Here is a 19,736-nt window from a genome sequence, read left to right as displayed (position 1 = left end):
GACGGGGTATAATAAGTTTGATCTGAAAAACATGAAGTGCACCAAAATCCGTTTTGCCTTTTACTACCCTTACATCTCCAAGATGCTCTGTTCATGACTTGTGTTTTATCATCTTTAACCAAAGTAATGTCATTTATTTGCTACTAGCCTAATTCAATGGATGCCAAGAAGATTTAGGACGGTTAAACAGGAAGAAGAGGATATATGAGCTGGTGATGGTAATCTCCCAATTATACTGGCCATAATTAGCAGTTGCCTTTCAGTTTTGTCAAGCCATGTTGTAGTTGAACTATGGAACTTGGGTAAAGTTCAGAGAAGCTTTACCGAAGTACTAGTACTGGAAAGTGTTTCCCATGAACCTTTAGGTGAGGTTGTCCAAATAATAGAAGATATGTGTTCTGCTTTACCCTGTTTTATATGTAATAGCATGATAATGGTTGGTTTGTAACAACTCTCTCCCGTCTAAAGCTGTAGTAATGTTGCAGTTCAGTTGAAATACTTTTTTTTTTTTGGTTACATGGGGGCATTAAGCCCAGAAAAAGAGGAAAAGAAACTACTACTACTATTCAACCCCGAAGCTGTTACAACCATCCTAGGCCTCACCAGGCCATCAATATCATCCATCAAAACTTGATTCACAAAGGGAGGGTTTGTGTTCATTCTGCAAACTCCTAGTTCGTTGTCCAAGCTATGCTTCGCTAAGATGTCTGCCACCATATTTCTTTCTCTATGAATATGCTTGATGGAGCAGGACTCAAAGTGATTCATCAATGATCTGCAGTTCAAAATCAGAGTCTCTAAAGGGTGTAAATCAATATCCTTACTCTGAATTAGATTTATGAGAATAGCAGAATCAGATTCCACATCTAGATGCTTAATCTGCATATCAACCGCAATTTGAAGTCCAGTCACAAGGCCCCAAGCTTCAGCTTGCAAGACTTCACCATAACCAATATGCTGCATAAAACCCTTGCACCAAACACCTTCATTAATTCTAATAACTCCACCAGCACCTATCTGGCCCTTATCATTCTTAGAACCATCCACATTAAGTTTAAAGTGGCCTCTGTTAGGTTTCTTCCAACAGGGTAAATATGGTTATTCACCCGGGGTGAACCTAAGAATTGTCCGACACATTGCTAGTATTAATTAGGGGTCGTGACCACTTACCCAATTTTAGCCCAAAAATTGCCCACTTACTCCACCAAGAGTTTTTTGACCTCATTTACCCAATCTAACCTATAGTGACAGTTTTGCCCCCTATTAAACTCTATCCTCTCAGACTCTCTCTCACACACTCTCTCTCTCTGCCGCGCCCCACATCCGGCTTCGCTCTCTCTCTCTCTCTATCTCTCTGTGCCATGGTTGCTCCGGCAGCTTCGGGCCACCACCTCCATCAAGTCTCCACCTCCATCAGAGAAGATAGGAGCACTGCATCCGGATTCGACCTCAACCTCCGAGCGCCGCCGTCACTCGAACCATACTCTCTCTCCCCCAGACTCTCTCTCTCTCTGCCATGGCTGCTCAGGCGCTCCACCTTCGGATTCGGGCCAACAACTCAATCGATCCGGCGGATTCTGGGCCATCTAGTCTCTGTTTCTCGATCCGGATCTTGGCCGGGTCTTAACTGGGGAACCCACGGCGACGAAGAGGTACGGTGATTGAGGTTGAGGTCGGTGGTCCGGTCCCATTAACCTTGTTTCGCCAACTCTTCCCATCTCGACGAAGACGATGACGATCCGACCAATCCTGCACCGGCCTCACACTCGGTGGGTGCCCAGAGCAATTTCTGGGTGCCCATATCACTTTTTTTTTTTTTTTTTGTACACTGTGAACCCCAAGAATGAGGAAGGAGGGGAATTGCAATGTAACTGTGGGGTTTGTTTGATGGTCTACTGGGGCAGTAGACACATTATTGGCCCCCAGTAGACTTTTATATGAGGGACAGGGATCACTATAGTGTGGTGTTTTAATAAGTTACCTGTTGTTTTCTGTGTATTAAAGTCAAATTATCTGTGAATCCTACAAAAATGTGCATTTTTGGTGGTCTATTGGGAGGCAGTAGAAACATTGGACTTTGTATTGGGGGGCAATAATATGATTACTGGGGGGCAGTAATATGATTATAAATTGATCAATTGTTCCTGTAGTGTATTCATTTTGGTTTTTGGAGTTCATAAAATTCACTGGACGGCAATAATATGATTTTTGGGAGGCAATAATATGATTACTGGGGGGCAGTAATATGATTACTGGGGGGCAATAATAGCCGGATTCCGGATTCCGGTCACCGGTCGCCGGAATCTGGTCACCGTTCGCCGAAGTTCCGTCACCGGTCGCCGGAGTCCGGTCGCCGGAGACCGCGCCGACCACTGGTCACCGGAGCACAGCAAGGTGGAAGGTGACTTCTCTCTCTAAGTGAGAAAGAAGGAGAGGGCAAAAAAGTCTCAAAAAAAAAGAAAAAAGAATTAATTGGGTAAAGGGGAAATAATCCCTTAGAGTGTTTTGGGTAAATGGGGTTAAAAAACAGTTGGTGGAGCAAGTGGGCAATTTTTAGCCTAAAATTGGGTAAACGAGCATTTTCCCTATTAATTAAGTCAATAATACTTGTAATAAATTTTCAAAAACCCACTATTTGCCCTTCCCCTATTTATTAGACTCTAATAATACAAAAAATATATATTTTTTTGAAAGGATACAAAATATAATTTACAAAGGATGAAACGGTAACTTACACGAGAAAAAAAAAAAAACTATAATTCGTGGAACACAATGCCTAGATCCCCAAACTCACAACAAACACTGAAATACTGGACTCTGCTCTCTTCTCTTCTCGCTCTGCAATTGAATTCTCAACTCGGGCGAGTGAGTCAGTGAGTCATGGGCGGCGAGTTGCGCTACGAGATCGCGCAGAACGCGTACATAAAGCTCGTGCTACACGCGCTCAAACACAAGACCTCCGCCGTCAACGGCATCCTCGTCGGCCGCGTCTCCCCCAAAAACGACGTCGTCGAGATCACCGACTCCGTCCCTCTATTCCACTCCCAGCTCGGCCTCCTCCCCCAGCTCGAGATCTCCCTCATCCTCGTCAGTCTCACTATTTCAAATTCACACTTTTGCTTCGAATTGAATTGTGCGTCTTGATTTCTGATTCATGGTTTGATGATTGGTTTCAGATTGAGGAGCATTTTGCTCCTAAAGGACTGAGCATTGTGGGATATTTTCACGCAAACGAGAGGTTTGATGATCATGAGCTTGGAAGCCTCGCCAAGAATGTTGGTGATCACATTTATCGTTACCTTCCTCAAGCTGCAGTGCTCTTGGTGTGTGATTTTTGTCTATTTATGAAGTTCCGGTTTTTCGTTTCGAGAGATTGGAGTTTTATATTGTGTCTCTGTGTGTGTATGTATTTTCAGTTAGATAACAAGAAGCTTGGAGCTTTGTCAAAGACCAAGGACCGGAGCCCCGTGGTCCAGGTTGGTATCTTAGTGTGTATCATTTGCTTTTGTCTTAGTGCATGATATGCTGTGTGTTTGATTCTATTTTGTTTTCGTGTATGAACTGGGTGTAGTATGATGTTTAGTTAATAATGTAGAGGATTCGTGTGTGGTAAGCATTTCTAGGCTTTCTAGTGACATTGATTGCTGGGATAATTATGTGTTTGTAGTCACATGAAACGTTTTAGATATCTTTTCTAGCATCTTGATAAAGTCCTCAGAGAGCTCAAGTTTGTCTATGAAGTGGATCCATAGAATTTCAGGTCAATCCAAGCCCAACGATAAGGGTACATGAGGTTACCTTTTGTCGTAAAAGCATACCTAGCTTTGGGTTTTTTTTATGTTCTTTATCTGAGCTAATGAATTCATATCAATCAGACAAAGTTATATTAGTGATAATGCTCTTCAATTGAGGAATCGTGTGGGTGGGAGGGGATTGAATCATTCATTCATCAGATATGTCTTCTTCCGTGATTCATTTCATATCAACTCTAATTAGTTATCAAAAAGCCTACTTTACAAAGGGAATGTCGTTTCCCCTTAACTGGCCGCATCGCTGTCACCTTCCCTTCCGCCCATCTGTACATTATAGTTTTCATTTTATTAGTTATAGTTAAGATGTCATTTGAAGAACATACCTTATTGTTTTCTTGCTTTATCAGCTGTGTTGCTGAGATAGGCAATAGAAACAACCACCTAGTTCATAATTTTCCAATTTCTGATCTACACTCTATGTTATGTGGGCAACTCATATTTTGTCTGTAGATTTCTCTATAATATGTAAGATATATCAGAACTTTTCATAACAATTCTGTTCACTGCATCTTTTTCTTTTTTTTGGGTGAAGTCTTTCTTGAAGTAGATGGGGCTATACCATCAGTCGGCAGCTCCTTTAAATCCCATGTGAAGCATGTTAAACCAAGCATATGCTTTTTTTTACTATTTAAGTATTGTCGGAGAAGAATCAGTGGAGCAGATTACAGTAGTTCTTACTCATTTTAAAAGCATAAGCTTTTTGTTTTGCTCCTTTTTAGATTAAAATTCTCTTCTGGTTTCCCATTTGGGTTTGTAGGTTATATATGCCCAACCTCTGAATTACCACTTTTTCTTTAAATGTAGTTACTTTCTAAGTTTACTTCTGTTTATTGTCATAAGAATTGTACAGACCAAAAAACAAAAATTGTCATAAGAATTGAATGGTTCAGACACCTATAGGTTCTATCTGCAGTATTCATGGACCTTGCTTTATTCTATGCAACACAGCAGCAATTACAAGTTTCTTTATAGTAATGGTTTTAGTGTTGTGGTTGTGGTATTATACTCTTAGGAGTTTGCACCATAAAATGTGCTGTCTGTCTTGAGAAAAGGGTGATAATATCTGTTTTCTTGGGTAATGAATGGAATATTCAAAATACAAAATGATTGAAATATTCTAATTACAAATAAGTGTCTATTGTTATTGTTCTTACTTCTCGGCAGTAGGTTATTTTGGGCAATGAGAGAAAGAGAGAACTAGATAGCTGTACACTACTTTTGGTTATCATGACTTTTTGTAGTGGGGGCATTTTTGAAGCAACACCATGAAGCTACTGCCTCCCTAAGTGTGACATACCCTTGAATGAATTTGGTGTCATGAACACCAAACAAAGTCCTTTAAGGCAGGGTACTATATTCTGTTAGAGGCTGAGTGCTATTTAATCACCTTTAGAAATAAGGAGTTCAAAATCATATCAAGACAAAAGTAGTCAGATACCAGTACGCTAGCAGCTGAAAGTTTGTCAACAAGGAAACAGTAATCAGTAAACAATTCATCTCTCAGTCACAACAGGAGTGTTTCATTCTGCACTTTACAGCACATGATCAGAGGCTGTAATCTTATTATTAGTCTGATAACTTGATTTTTTACTTGAAGATTTTGGGACTGGAATGCATGTATTTTCCTTTTTTTTGATAATCTCTGCTCTTTGTACGCTGTAGGTGTTAGCTTGATATACATTGTTGGTTAATTGTTCGATAGTTTAAGCTTCTGAGACACTTGGGTATCTTACAATTATTTGATGGAAATCTATTTCTGATTTTGGAGAAGAGAGTAGGATACGATTAGATTCATCTTGCAGGTTACTTGATTGAAACCTTAGTGTTGTTACATTGAACAATCTAACACTGAAATCTAGGGGTAAACTAGGACAGAACTTGAATACTGATTGTAACTATAGCAAGAGATATGATCCAGATCATCTTTTCTTTGTATACGAATTTCCTTTAACTAGTCAGATTACCAGGTTTGTTTAATTTGGTTATGAAAAATGAGCACTGTTAATGATATCATCGAATCAACAAAGTATTCTATGTTATTCACATGCCAACTAATAAAATCATCCATGTTCGACCATCCAGTTCAAACCTCTTATCCTAAACTCTTGAGTATCTCTTTCGCTTTGTTCGGTTTGATGACTAGTTTAGTATTCTGATCTTGGAAAATCGAACGAATAAAAACTAACAAACCAGTTTATTTAAGTTAAGAAAATAAAAAGACAGTATATGTCACTTGAGTGAAGAGCCATTGGTACATAAAATGAAAACAATTGGTATTTTAGATGATCTTTCTTCTGTGGTGTGATTCACATGTTTCTTTATTGTTAGTCCTTCACATAGTTACGTGTCCTGATTATGCATATCGAAGCCATCTTTACCTACTCTCATCCTTCTCCTATATTAGCTTCGTTTTCTGTTCCTTTGTTTTACATGGTTTTGTTAATTTTGGTAATTATTTGTCATGGGAATTCTCCCTCGTAATTACTTTCAGCTTTTATGTTTCTAATCTTCTTTATTTTATGAAAAAATCAGCTGTACACAAAAGATGCATCGAGGATTTGGAAGTTAGTTGGATCAGATGGAAATCAGTTGACGATCAAGGAGCCCTCAGCAAATGTTGTTCTACTGGATCACATCTCAACTGAAAAATGGCAGGATGTTGTAGATTTTGATGATCACCTTGATGACATTAGCAAGTGAGTGCAATACAACAGCATATCTCTTATCCTCAAGAATTTTCTTTCATGTTTAGAGGTCAAAATTAATGCTGATTGAAAATTTGATGCAACAGGGATTGGCTGAACCCAGAGCTCTTCAAGTAAACTAGACATTAATAGCTTCATCCTGGGCATCAGAGGACAAGGCACGACTGGTCAAAGAAATCAGATAGACCGACCTGAAGCTCATTGGTTTCTTGTTTTCTGAGATTTTTTCGAGATGTAAAAAACTGGATAACCGAACAAAATGTCTCCAAACTCGTACTTTAAAAAGTCTCTGAACTCGAATAGTTTTATGTGCCTGAAGTTGTAGCTTATGGCTGTAGAACTGAACAAAATGTCAAAATGTGACGAAACTTAGTAGCTGGTGAAAGGTTTTGAGTTTAATTTCTTCGTGCTACGTTACCAGATTATATGTTAGTGCTATGTGGTCTGATAGTATGACAATATTCAACTCCAATATTCTAATTTGGCGTCGTTTTAGACATTGTTAGAATGCCCAGTCGTTAAAAGCCAAAGGCCGAAGCTCTAGAATTCAAATTACCGTTGGTCTCAAGTTGAAATGCTTCCAACACTCTGCCTCCATCTTCCTCCGAACCACACAGGATCCCCAACTTCACAAAACGTCACACCCCATCATCATCTTCTGCACAGCTTCACCTCCCCATTTGAGCTCAAACAACTCCATGCCCACCTCATCAAAACCAACACTCCCCTCTCCACCCTCCCTCCCACCCGAATCGCCTTCACTTGCGCTCTCACTCCCAGCTTCTCCTACGCCCAGAAACTCTTCCAACACCTCGACTACCCCGATATCCCTGCCTGGAATTCCTGCCTGAAGGCCTTCGCCGAAGGCGACGAACCCATTGATGCAATGCTGCTCTTCCATCAGCTGCATTGCTTCAATGTGATTCCTGACAGTTTCACTCTGTCTTTTGTTCTAAAGGCCTGTACCCGCTTGTTGGATTTTCACACTGGTAGAGTTCTTCATGGCTATGTGGAGAAGCTTGGGTTTCGGTCCAATCTGTTTTTGATGAATATGATTCTGAGTTTGTATGCGTTGTGTGGGGAAATTAGGGGTGCACGGCTGATGTTTGATAAAATGCCGCAGAGGGATGTTGTCACGTGGAATATAATGATGACTCTGTTGGTGAAGAGAGGTGATATAGAGCAAGCTTATGATTTGTTTTCGGGGATGCCGGATAGAAGCGTGAGGTCATGGACGCTGATGATTTCGGGGTTTGGTCAGTGCGGTAAGCCTAAGGAGGCGGTTCGTGTGTTTTTGGAGATGGAGGAGGCTGGTGTGAGGGCAAATGAGGTGACTGTAGTGGCGGTTCTTGCGGCTTGTGCTGATTTGGGTGACTTGGATTTGGGTAGGAGAGTTCATGAGTACTCGAGCCAAAGTGGGTTTGGAAGAAATGTTTGGATTTCTAACACGCTGATCGAGATGTATGTCAAATGTGGGTGTTTGGAGGATGCTTGTAGAGTTTTTTATGCGATGGAAGAACGAACGGTTGTGTCGTGGTCAGCTATGATTTCAGGGCTGGCCATGCATGGACAAGCTGAGGAAGCTTTGAGACTTTTCTCTAACATGATTCAGATAGGGATGGAGCCAAATTATGTAACTTTTGTTGGACTCCTGCATGCTTGTAGCCACATGGGGTTTGTGGACAAGGGTCGTGAGTTCTTCGCCAGAATGACTGCAGATTATGGTATAGTTCCAAAAATTGAGCATTATGGTTGTATGGTTGATCTTTTAAGCCGCGCAGGGCTCCTTCAAGAGGCTTACGAGTTTATCATGAACATGCCTATCAAACCGAACGGTGTTGTGTGGGGAGCTCTCCTTGGTGGATGCAAAGTTCACAGAAACATTGAACTGGCTGAAGAAGCAACAAAGCACCTTTCTGAACTGGATCCACTGAATGATGGATACTACATTGTTTTGTCAAACATTTATGCAGAAGCACAACGGTGGGAAGACGTGGCGAGAGTGAGAAAACTAATGAGGGATCGAGGGGTGAAGAAGACACCTGGCTGGAGCTCAATCACGGTAGATGGAGTGCTTCATGAGTTTGTTGCTGGGGATGAAGCCCATCCTCAAGCCGAGGAGATCGACCAAATGTGGGAGAAACTACTTGAAAGAATGAAGATGAAGGGTTATGTACCCAACACTTCAGTTGTTCTACTAGACATGGAAGAGGATCAAAAGGAGAAATTTCTCAATCGCCATAGCGAGAAATTAGCGCTGGTTTTTGGGCTGATCAAAACGAAACCTGGAACACCAATTCGAATTATGAAGAATCTTCGTGTTTGTGAGGACTGTCATGCTGCTTTGAAACTTGTATCAGAAATTGCCGACAGAGAGATAGTTGTGCGTGACCGAAATCGGTTCCATTGTTTCAAAAAAGGTTATTGTTCCTGCAGGGATTACTGGTAGTAGGTCGTAGAAAAGTATATTATACATTTTAGCTAACATCATTGTTGTCATTTGTCAAAGAAATTGGAAATGTAGAATTGTATGCTACTCTTTTCAGTAACAAAACATGATTCCAACACTAGCTTCAAATAATGAAAATCAAACAATTTATTACTCAGAGTAAATCAAAATAATGAACTGTACAGCTTCATGTATACCAATTTGCCATAGCTGCACAGCAATAATCATCATCAACAAACACTAGATTCTAGTTGAACTGGGCTACGATTTGAACGACTAGATGAGCTAACTTTTCCAGCAGCTCTGAACTTTGTCAAAAAACTGGACACCCTTTGACCACTACTCCTGGAGCTGTGGGGCACTTGGCTAACGGACAATGATCAGTACTGTCCTGACCCCACCATTTTGGACCATTAATACCCTTACTCTGAAGGGTGAAATACACAAGAACTGCCGTGAAGGCCACACCGGCATCCAAAGCAGCTGATAGGATATAGTTATGCCTAGCCCACCATGCCCTGTGTTGTCGATAAACATAGAAGCTAAAGAAAATTCCAACTGTGAACCACATCAAGTAGTGGACAGCTTTAGCTGGTGGCATGACTGCTGTGGTTCCAATGATGACAGGCATGTTTATGAGCTTAATCCACTCTAGCTTGGGGAATTTGCGCGCTAGGAGCCAAACTGGTATAGGTGCAAGTAAACCAAGTAGGAAGAACCAATTCATCTCCGGGTAGTTTCCATGCTTAGTGAACATTCTGAGAGGGCCTATAACTCCCCAAATGATTGAGGCATTGTAGAAGACCTCATCACTAGGACATGTCCATGGACTTCCCTCTGGCAGTTTTGATGGATCACAGATGTTCTCAACAGTGTTGAGAAGCCACCAGGATGTGCTGAAAAAGGTACTAGAAGCGACCAGTGTTCCAGCTAACTGGAGAAAGGGAAATGCATAGTTGCATACCAGTGATTTATCAGAAATACAAACAACATGAGCAAAAGTTAACTTATTAATACCATTACCTGCGCAATAAACATGGACTTGGGAGGGATCTTCATATAGTGACCTAATTTGAAGTCACCGAGAAACATGAGTGCTTGTGACATGCTGATATAGCCATATGTTTTGAAAGTCACATTGGCAAGAGGCTTCCCAGGATAAAGATACCCAATAACCAACTCTGTGATCACATTGAGCCCCGGTTGCTGGGTAAAACGTTTCAAACAGAAATCACAACGTTATTAATTGCAGTTCTCTCCCAAGAAATTGAATTTGCAGCCTACTGTGGGGAACATTCATAACATATATTTAAATGGACATACCATGTTTGTTGTGGCTTGAATAATGCCAATGGGTAAGGTGAAAGTTAGTGCAATGGCACAAGCTAGTAAGACTCCCCACCATGGAAGTTGGAGCTGTTTCCCAAAACCTTCACAGACCCAGATGGAAAGGCCAACCATTAAAACAAGCATGATGTGAAACCACCATTGTGGGACTGCCTCGTAGTTCTTCTTCATCAACCGTGTGTGGATGTCCCCAAGCTGATCTTTCGCTGCGGTAGAAGTCTTTTTCCACATATCCCAGATGTCTCTGTTCATGAATATGTCCCATAAAGGAGAAATAAATAATGCAGATTAGTTAACAGTCATGTCCAAACTAGGAGAAAGAAAAAAGAAACTTACTTTCCATGGAAGAGTGCAACATGTGAAATAGTTGCTGTCAGACCAGCAAAGCTCCACCCATAACTCGAGGCAAAGTACATAGAGAGATGGAGTTTACTGTAACTGTTATACTCTTTCAAATTAATATCGAAAGTTTTCTGGTCCAGAACTCGGGAAACATTATAGCGTTTGCCAGTGGAGTCGAAAGTAGAAGAAGAAAAGAAGGGAAACTTCTTGGCATCTTTTACATTGGACCAATAAAAAATGGGGGTAAGAATGTAGAAAATGAAGACAAAACCAGCCAACATGTTCATGAAGACAAAACCGGGTGTGGCTAATGGGCTCTTCAAGAAGCTCGCAACAGTTGACCAATCAAGGCCAAATGAGCCAATGCCAAGGCCATTGAGGCCGGAACCAATCTGTTGGGCGGTGACGGAGTCCTTCCATATCCAACAAACAAAGGAGAGAGCGCCTATGGAGGGGAAGAAAAAACTTGGAATAATGTAGTAAGCGAAGCTGCATACAAATACTAAGCTGAAGTACTGCAGCCTAGTACGGCCTCCCTTTGGTCTCATTTCCCATTCATGAAGCGCCCTGTCATTACAATAAGTTTATTGACAACTAGAAGTATACAAAATCTCAAATTTATTCACTTGAAGAAAAGCTATTCTAAATTTTGAGCAGCTTATAAACTGATCTGCTCATATCAGAAATTCGAAATTCTAAATAAGAATATATTAGAAATTGAGCTTTCTCCACCCAATGCCAATTAGTGATTTTACATGGTACATAGCGGTCAATCATGACGAAAAAAAAAATGAAAAAAAGAAACAATAGTCAAGTATGCTATCAACTATAACTCTATCACTTATGTCATATCCAATACCACATGTAAAATCTCGAGCTGCTTTTCTTCCCCATCTAGTTAATTTCGGACTTTCGGGTTATAAGAGAGGTCAATTCTACGATCTAACTTCAACAGTTTCAGTATGATACATAATGGGAATGAGAGTGAAAAAAATACCTGAAAAGAGAGACCTGAACCAGATTGTCAGGCCACCACATATATGGGGAATCAACAAGGTACTTTCTGAACAACCCAGCCCACCCATATCCAAGCAACTGAAAAGTGCACACATACAAATTGAAAACATATACTTCACAACTTCACAACACTTGAAAAAATAAAAATAAAACTTGCCGCATAATACAAACATGGATCACATTCAATAAAAAAATAAAAAAAAAAAAATAAAAAACTTACTTGAGTGCTTTGGGCTAACAAGAAGGCTGCCATAGGATGCATGCTCCTGCGGTAGAAAGCCTTCACAATAGTGATAATGCCAACTGCATAAACACTATTTGATCCTGAATTCGCAAAGATGGTGATCAACACATGCTCTTTCAAGTTGAAAGGTCCGGGGTTGAACGAAAATGTCCATCCCATAACTCGGAATTGTTTTGTTGGGAGAGTTTTAGCCATCAGTTTTCCGAGAGGGAGGACGAGGATTTGTGCTGAGACTGAAGAAATGTAGAGCTGGTTTTGGCGGTAACCAAAGAACTGGTTCAAAAAGGCAAGAGTGCAGCATGACAAAAGGCCTAGAACCCACGTACGAAAGGTTAAGGCGGGAACTGAAGGGTCGTCGGTGATCGGAACTGTTAGCCTCACTTGCTCAATTGGGCTGTCGTTGAACTCATCATCTGTAACAAATTCACAAAACTGATGATCAAAGTGTTCAATTGCAATGATGCGTTAATATCTTGTTCAGAAAAAAATAATACGTTAAAACATTTGTATTTTAAGTGATTTTTTTTTTTTTGAGGTAAACCGATCTTTTCAAAACTATAAGATTTGGAAGACAATCTATTTTTGCATGCTAGGCCGTGTGTTTCATTACCAACTATGCGTTGAGGTAATCCCAAGATTCTGGAATGACTCACCCAATAGTTTTCTATTGTGGTCTTCTGTCTCATTATTGCTGAATATTTTGGTCAATTTGACTCGGTTAGTTGCCAATCTTGTATTCGCCGCCGGATCCATTGCGTTAGTCTCTCTCAAATGAGGATGCTTAATCTTCACTTATTATGTTTGTTGTTGATTGTAATCCCTTAGTAGGTACAATAATTGTGGTTGGTTAGTAAAACTTGTTTATTGGAATAGAGCATAGGAAAATGCCCTATGGAGTAATTAAAGGGAAGGCTTGAGTTCAAAATTAAAAATTTCTTTTGATAAAATAAAAAAGTAATTACTTAAGATATACACAATACTATTCTAGGTGATATAACATGTGAAAGAATTCAGGTTAGAACTAATTGAATTTGGGTTGGGTTCATACAGGGAAAGGCTCACCCAACCCTTCTAAAACTGGTTGAGCTAACTTCTTCTAACTTCTGCACAAAAGCTAAAAGAATTGGTTTTGTTGGAAGATTCGAGATCTCAAGTTGACCCGCCCCGAAGTTTTAGACCTATGGGCAAAAGAGCTAGGCTACTCTCATGTTTGTTGTTTATATGGAACGTGATTACAAGTTGGTCTTGCAACATTTGCTACACCATGGAAGAATGCATCTTCGAGTAAAGAGAGAAGGCGCTGTTCTCTCTATCTGTTATCATTGCCCCCATGAAGATAATCATTTCGACTAAACCGGTCGGTTCAGGCCGGGTATATACATCATCATCATCAATTCATACTTACTTTCTCATACGAAAAGCAAATACACATCAAGCATCCAATATATCATGTTAGCCGGGCTCCCGGGAACATTTATCCGGTAGAATAATTCTGATAAATATATGGACAATACGCATGTAAACACATTATTAATTTCTTCTCACACGCAAAAGACAGAACAAATAATCATGGTACATACTTAGTTTTATGAGATCCAATTCAGTTCTTAAATTACCATATGCACAATCAAGGACATTTTTCTGCAACACAATGTTGAGAACAAAGTAGTACTAGCCAGAGAGACTTACCAAGGACGTCGATCCTTGTCCCACCAGGAATAGTTGCTCGAGAGTCTGGACCTTCGACAGAGACTGTCATCCTTCTCCCCTTCCTATACAAGCTCTCTCCTTAGAGAATAACAAAATATAGGACCCGAATTCTATGCCTTGCTAGTTAGTTGTTTTTTGCCTAGTTTCTTACTTTGTTTCCCTGCATAAGCAGTCTATTGCTTTATCAGATGAAGCACATACACATCAAATCTCATGTAAACTGGGCACCTAGCTGACCACTTTATTTATAAACCTACGAGACCTGGCTACACGTAAGTAGGTTTCTGGTCTATTGGAGATCTGGTCAGCGAGGAAGAGAGAATGAAAATGTGGTCCAAATGGCAACGCTCTTTCAAAAACCCCATTTTGTGGCCTAGGAGTTGGTTTGTAGCCTAAACTCTAGTGTATTGTAATAACGGTCAAAGTCACAACCATCTAAATTTGGTTACATTTGTGACGTGGACTCATACACTAGGGGATTTTCCACATGATAAACTCGGCATTGTCGTCCACATGTATGTAAGGAGTTAAAAATCACATGCAGTTTTGTGGGTGTTGTTAATTACTACATAAAAAGGGTTTTATGTTTAATAAACTCAGTCATTGTGAAGAATTCTAAATGTAAGAATCACATGACACAACGTCAGAAATTAGATAGATTTACTTTATCTAGGCTCATTGTATGTGATGCAAACTATATATGTGATTAAAAGCAGGTTAGAGCGAGTTTTTACCCTAACCTACGATACTCTAAATCTTGAGTTTGAATACTCTCTCCTCTGCTATTGGTAATAATCAAACGTTATTTCTCATTCTCAAAGTCTTCGAATAATGAAAATTAAGCTAAGTTCTTTAATTTAAATTAGATGGGCCCAACACACTGTGTGTGGATATACAGATTTTATCCAGAGTGCGGCCTCGCTTTGAAATTAACGTGTGAAGTTCGAATTTTGGGTCACTTTTTGATCGCATATCCACATCTCGACCGTTCAGTTTTTAGGTACTAGTGTATAGATCATCTTTGCAAATTTTCAGTCAAATTGATGATCGTCAAGGCATTGATAACTGCTTTAAGCGAGTTAGATAACTTAAAGATCATCAATTTGGCTGAAAATTTGCAGAAATGATCTATACAGTAGTACCTAAAAACTGAACGGTCGAGATGTGGATATGCGACCGAAAACTCGAATTTCACACATTAATTTCAAAGCGGAGCTCCGCTTTGGATAAAATATATATATATATATCTAAACCCTATATGCTCTGTTTTATTTTCCACTTCCGCTCCCATTCCTAAACCCTAAATAATTGTATATATATATATATATTTAAATAGCGAAGTGGAAACCCTTATAAGCTTAATGCCAACGGAGAAAAGTTGTTCAGTGCCACAGAGGTTTGGGATGCTCAGGATGGCAATCGTGGTGGATGCTACAGTCGCCTGCAGGCTTGAGATTGAAAGGAGGATTCCTTTTCGGCTGGAAATGGTTTCACTTGACGATCTCCTTATACCATCAATCCAAGCTGGCGGTTCATTATATGATGTTGATACTGTTCATCGAATACCGGTCAATTTTCTGCAGCGAGAAGAAAATGAAGATTGTGGAATCTGAAGGCACTGGGAGTGGGAAGTTTTTTTTTCTTATAGGAGTGGGTAACTTTCATGGAAGTGGGTAGTTTTTTTTCAGGTTCTTATCTGTTTCACTGAAACCGTTTTCTTGTTCTTTTTTCTATTTTCTGTTTATTTTTTAATTTGACTATATTACCCTATTTATTTTATGACTTGTAAATTTTTTTAATATTTCAGGGTCATTTTGGTATATTTTTTCTGTTTTGACTAACAAAATCTCTTCTTCTAATAATATTATTATATAGATTATTTGGCAAATAAAATAAAATAAAAGAAAAAAACTATTCGGCAAAAAAATAGATGCAAGAGCTTCTTCTTCAGCAAGCTGCAAGACAAGATTCTAATGACTAAAAATAAATGGGGTGTTTAAGTAAAATAGATTTGAGAGAGAATGTAGAGAGAATTGTCAATCATATTATTGAGAGTATGAGCCCTATATAGAGAGATTACAAAGTACATATTCTAATGTTACAAGGAATACTAATCCATCTATGATTAGGAATTCTAGAACCTTATCTCCTATTGCTACTCCTAGTTTGACAAGGCACACTAAGTCGATTTTCCTTCAACATGGGGTTTTTTATTTCTTTAATATGTGCACCCTTCGTTCTCAAAGAACTGGGCACCCTTTGGCCACTACTCCTGGTGCAGTAGGGCAACGGGCCAATGGGCAATGATCATTGTTGTCAAGGCCCCACCAGTTTGGCCCTATAATATCCTTACTTTGAAGTGCGAAATATAAGAGAACTCCTGCGAAGGCCACACCAGCATCCAAAGCAGCTGAGAGGATGTAGTTATGCCTAGCCCACCAGCCTTTGAACTTTCTGTACACATAGAAGTTGAAGAAGATGGCAACTGCTCCATATGTAATGTAGTGGACAGGTCCAGCAGGTGGAATACCCTGAGCTGCTCCAATAATGATAGGCATGTTTATGAGCTTAATCCACTTTTGATTTGGGAATTTCTTGGAGAAGAACCAGACTGGAACAGGCGCAAGTAAACCGAGGAGGAAGAACCAGTTCAACTCCGGGTAGATGCCTTTGTTGGCAAACATTCTGAGCGGGCCAACAACTCCCCATATGATTGAAGCATTGTAGAAGACATCATCGCCGGGACATGTCCATGGACTTCCATCCGGCAACTTTGAGACATCGCAGATGTTCTCAATGGAGTGGAGAAGCCACCAAGATGTGGCAAATTGGACACTAGAAGCAATTACTGTTCCAGCTAACTGAAGATACAAAAAGTTAATAGGAAAACGAATGAGTATGCTATGAATGATAAAATAATTTTCATATGTCAGATAATCTATCATGTTACGTTGTTAAAGTGTTATTCTAAATCATAAATTATCATATAAAGCGTGACAAGAATTTGGCTAGAGAACATAACTCTATAAACAATTCACATGAATTTTGCTACGATATAATTGTATAACTAACCTGGACAACAAACATGGATTTTGGAGGGATCTTCATATAGTGACCCAATTTGAAGTCAGTAAGAAACGAGAGTGCTTGTGACATGCTGATAGTGCCATAGGTCTTGAAGGCCGCATTCGCAAGAGGCTTGCCTGGATAAATATACCCGATAACCATCTCTGTAATCACATTAATCCCAGTTCCCTGCAGGATTTGAACAATTAATTACAACTCACTTGGAGGAAATTCACAATAAGTTGTGAATGACAACATCGTTGCACAAATGTACCGTATTTGTCGTGGCATTAATAATGCCAACGGGTAAGGTGAAGAACAGTGCAATGCCACAAGCCATTAAAACTCCCCACCATGGAAGTTGGAGCTGTTTGCCAAAACCTTCACAAGTGAAGATGGAAAGACCAATCATTGAGACAAGGATGACGTGAAACCACCATTGAGGGACTGCTTCATAATTCTTCTTCATCAGCCTTGTGTGGATGTCATTAACTTGAGCTTTCACAGAACTAGCTGTCTTTCTCCACATGTGCCAGATTGTTCTGTTCATGTACATGTCACATAAGAAATTAAGCAATGAGAAAAAAAGATAAATTTCAAGCTCTTGAATTGAGTGCTGTTGGTGAAAGCTGCTTACTTTCCATAGAAAAGTGCAACATGTGAAATTGTAGCGGTGAGACTGGCAAAGCTCAGTCCATAATTGATGGCAAAGAAGGTACTGAGATGGACTTTGCTGTAGCTATTATATTCTGACATATTAATGTCGAAACTTTTCTGATTTAGAATCCTGGAAATGTTGTAAGTGTTTCCCATCGCATCAAAAGTATGAGAGGAAATAAGTGGGAACCTCTGAAAACCATATGCATTGTTCCAATAAGCAATGGGGGCAGCAATGTAGACAATCAGAACAAAACCAAGTAAGAAGTTAATGTTGGCAAATCCTGGTGTAGCCAATGGACTGCCTAAGAAACCAGCAACAGTAGACCAATCGAGTCCAAACGAGCCAATACCAAGTCCATGGACTCCGGAACCAATCTGTTGGGCAGTTATGGAGTTCTTCCATATCAAACAAACAATGGAGATAGTAGATATGGAGGGGAAAAGGTAAGCTGGAACAATGTAGTAAGCAAAGCTGCATATGAAAACCAAGAAGAAGAATTGTAGCCTTGTACGGCCTCCCTTTGGTCTTTTTTCCTTTTCATGCAATGCCCTGTATTTGAAAGTACGAATTAGCAGTCAAAAGTGCTTCTATAACTGAAAAAGGTTTTCTATTTATGCATTTCCCAGGACAAGTCAAAAGTGCGTGGTTTTTGGTATAATGGTATTACAGAAACAATAGTTGGGTAACTCCCTCTTTTTTTAGAAAGGGGTAACTTCATCTTGAATATCGAAGAAGCGCATAATTTATTTATGCTTCTAGTAAAAGCACTACTACTGAACTCAACTCGATGAATACCTGAATAGAGAGACTTGAACCAGATTTGACGGCCACCACATGTAAGGAGAGTCAACAAGGTATCTTCTGAATAGGCCAGCCCATCCGTACCCAAGCATCTGTTAATTTCAGAGTGGAAAACACGGATTGATCAACACATATTTACAGCCAAATTACCAAAGAAACTCTGGTAACTATAATTTACGATTTACCTGTGTGGTTTGTGCTAACAAGAAGGCTGATGCAGGATGCAGATTCCTTTTGTAAAAAGCCAGAACCATTGTGATCATATGCACAGCATAGACACCGCTTGCTCCAGAGCTGGCAAATATGGTGATAAGCACATGCTCTTTCAGATTGAAAGGCCCCGGATTCATCGAAAATGTCCATTTTGTAAAGGGGACCCGTAATTGATTAGTTGGGAGGGTTGCAGCCATCAACTTCCCCAGAGGGAGGACAAGAATTTGTGCTGAGACTGATCCCACAGAGAGCGGGTTTCGGCGGTATGCGAAAAACTTGTTGACAAAGGCAAGAATGGCGCATGAGAGTATGCCCAGAACCCACGTCCGAAATGTCAAGGTTGGTTGAGAAGGGTCATCGGTGATCGGAACAGTGAGCTTGACTTCTTCAATAGGGTTGTCATTCACTTCATCATCTGCCACATGAACACAATGACAACACAGCAGATTAAAAAATACATACAAAATTGCTTCATCTTAGGCAGAAGTGTCATACTAGCACTAAAACCCCATAAAACTAACAATCTTTGATGTCGGCTGCATAGCTTTTTCATATGCATGTACAAAACCCCATATACAACACCGTCACTTAAACCCCATATAATCAGACTTGCTGAAATTGCAGTTCAGAAAAAACTAACCATCTTTAATCTCAATCATGAATATATTTAGCTACTGCATATAGATAATCTACATATGCATATATATACACCATAAACAACAACATGTACACTGTCACTAAAACCCCATATCAAGCTCGCAATTCTACATAAAAGTAAACATCTTTGATGCCAGTCATGTGCATATATAACATCTTTGATGCCAATCATTTGCATAGACATAGAAACAGATTCCACCAAGAGCCTAAATCTGGAACATGTAAGAAACATAAACAAAATATTCACCCCATAAAAGTTTGGTTAAAGAAAACAGATTTTTCTGCGTAACATCTTGAAACGAGAGTTCATATAAAAACAAGATACATACATATGTATGTATATATATACTCACCAATAACATCAATGTCAAAGTGATGCCTCTTAGAGAGGTCTCCTGGAGAAATCCCATCGTCAACCAAACCTGTCATCTCTGCCTCTCTCTCTCTCTCTCTTGCTCTGTGTTTGTTTTAGAGAAAGAATGCCACGAGCACTATTTAAAAGACAACATGAATCTGCTAGTGGTGTTTTGTTTGGTGGTTTCTGAAGTTTACACAAGCTTGCTATTATATACGTACGTACTGTCCTTCATACAAATATAGCAAAAGAGCTCTCTGTCTCTCTCCAGAAACCGGTCTTTGTATTGTGCTCAATTTCTAATTGACTAGTAATTCGACTCATTTAAGTTATGAATCCTCCTCTGCTTCTAATTCA

The 19,736-nt window shown here is 39.7% G+C and overlaps 4 protein-coding genes across 4 annotated transcripts; 2 read left to right on the top strand and 2 right to left on the bottom strand.

Annotated features, from left to right (window-relative positions):
* Nucleotides 1-2,776: 2,776 nt before the first annotated feature.
* LOC133731664 (ER membrane protein complex subunit 8/9 homolog) lies at nt 2,777-6,916 on the top strand. Its single transcript, XM_062159055.1, has 5 exons — nt 2,777-3,087; nt 3,177-3,323; nt 3,417-3,476; nt 6,345-6,508; nt 6,604-6,916. The coding sequence occupies exons 1-5, from the start codon at nt 2,881-2,883 to the stop codon at nt 6,632-6,634; spliced, it is 609 nt and encodes a 202-aa protein (XP_062015039.1). The 5' UTR covers nt 2,777-2,880; the 3' UTR covers nt 6,635-6,916.
* A 142-nt stretch (nt 6,917-7,058) lies between these two features.
* Nucleotides 7,059-9,119, top strand: LOC133731662 (pentatricopeptide repeat-containing protein At5g66520-like). Its single transcript, XM_062159054.1, has one exon. The coding sequence runs from the start codon at nt 7,092-7,094 to the stop codon at nt 8,964-8,966; it is 1,875 nt and encodes a 624-aa protein (XP_062015038.1). The 5' UTR covers nt 7,059-7,091; the 3' UTR covers nt 8,967-9,119.
* Nucleotides 9,096-13,837, bottom strand: LOC133731661 (oligopeptide transporter 1-like). Its single transcript, XM_062159053.1, has 7 exons — nt 13,606-13,837; nt 11,893-12,329; nt 11,653-11,750; nt 10,650-11,222; nt 10,290-10,557; nt 9,990-10,172; nt 9,096-9,900 (listed from the first exon to the last, which is right to left on the bottom strand). Exons 1-7 carry the CDS (start codon nt 13,673-13,675, stop codon nt 9,280-9,282), a joined length of 2,250 nt encoding a protein of 749 aa, XP_062015037.1. The 5' UTR covers nt 13,676-13,837; the 3' UTR covers nt 9,096-9,279.
* A 1,996-nt stretch (nt 13,838-15,833) lies between these two features.
* On the bottom strand, nt 15,834-19,477 carry LOC133733153 (oligopeptide transporter 1-like). Its single transcript, XM_062160764.1, has 7 exons — nt 19,378-19,477; nt 18,340-18,782; nt 18,149-18,246; nt 17,330-17,902; nt 16,967-17,234; nt 16,699-16,881; nt 15,834-16,487 (listed from the first exon to the last, which is right to left on the bottom strand). The coding sequence occupies exons 1-7, from the start codon at nt 19,451-19,453 to the stop codon at nt 15,867-15,869; spliced, it is 2,262 nt and encodes a 753-aa protein (XP_062016748.1). The 5' UTR covers nt 19,454-19,477; the 3' UTR covers nt 15,834-15,866.
* Between the last annotated feature and the right edge of the window lie 259 nt (nt 19,478-19,736).

Source organism: Rosa rugosa, chromosome 2 (assembly GCF_958449725.1).
Source record: "Rosa rugosa chromosome 2, drRosRugo1.1, whole genome shotgun sequence".
NCBI lineage: Eukaryota > Viridiplantae > Streptophyta > Magnoliopsida > Rosales > Rosaceae > Rosa > Rosa rugosa.
This window is presented reverse-complemented; position numbering and strand designations above follow the sequence as displayed.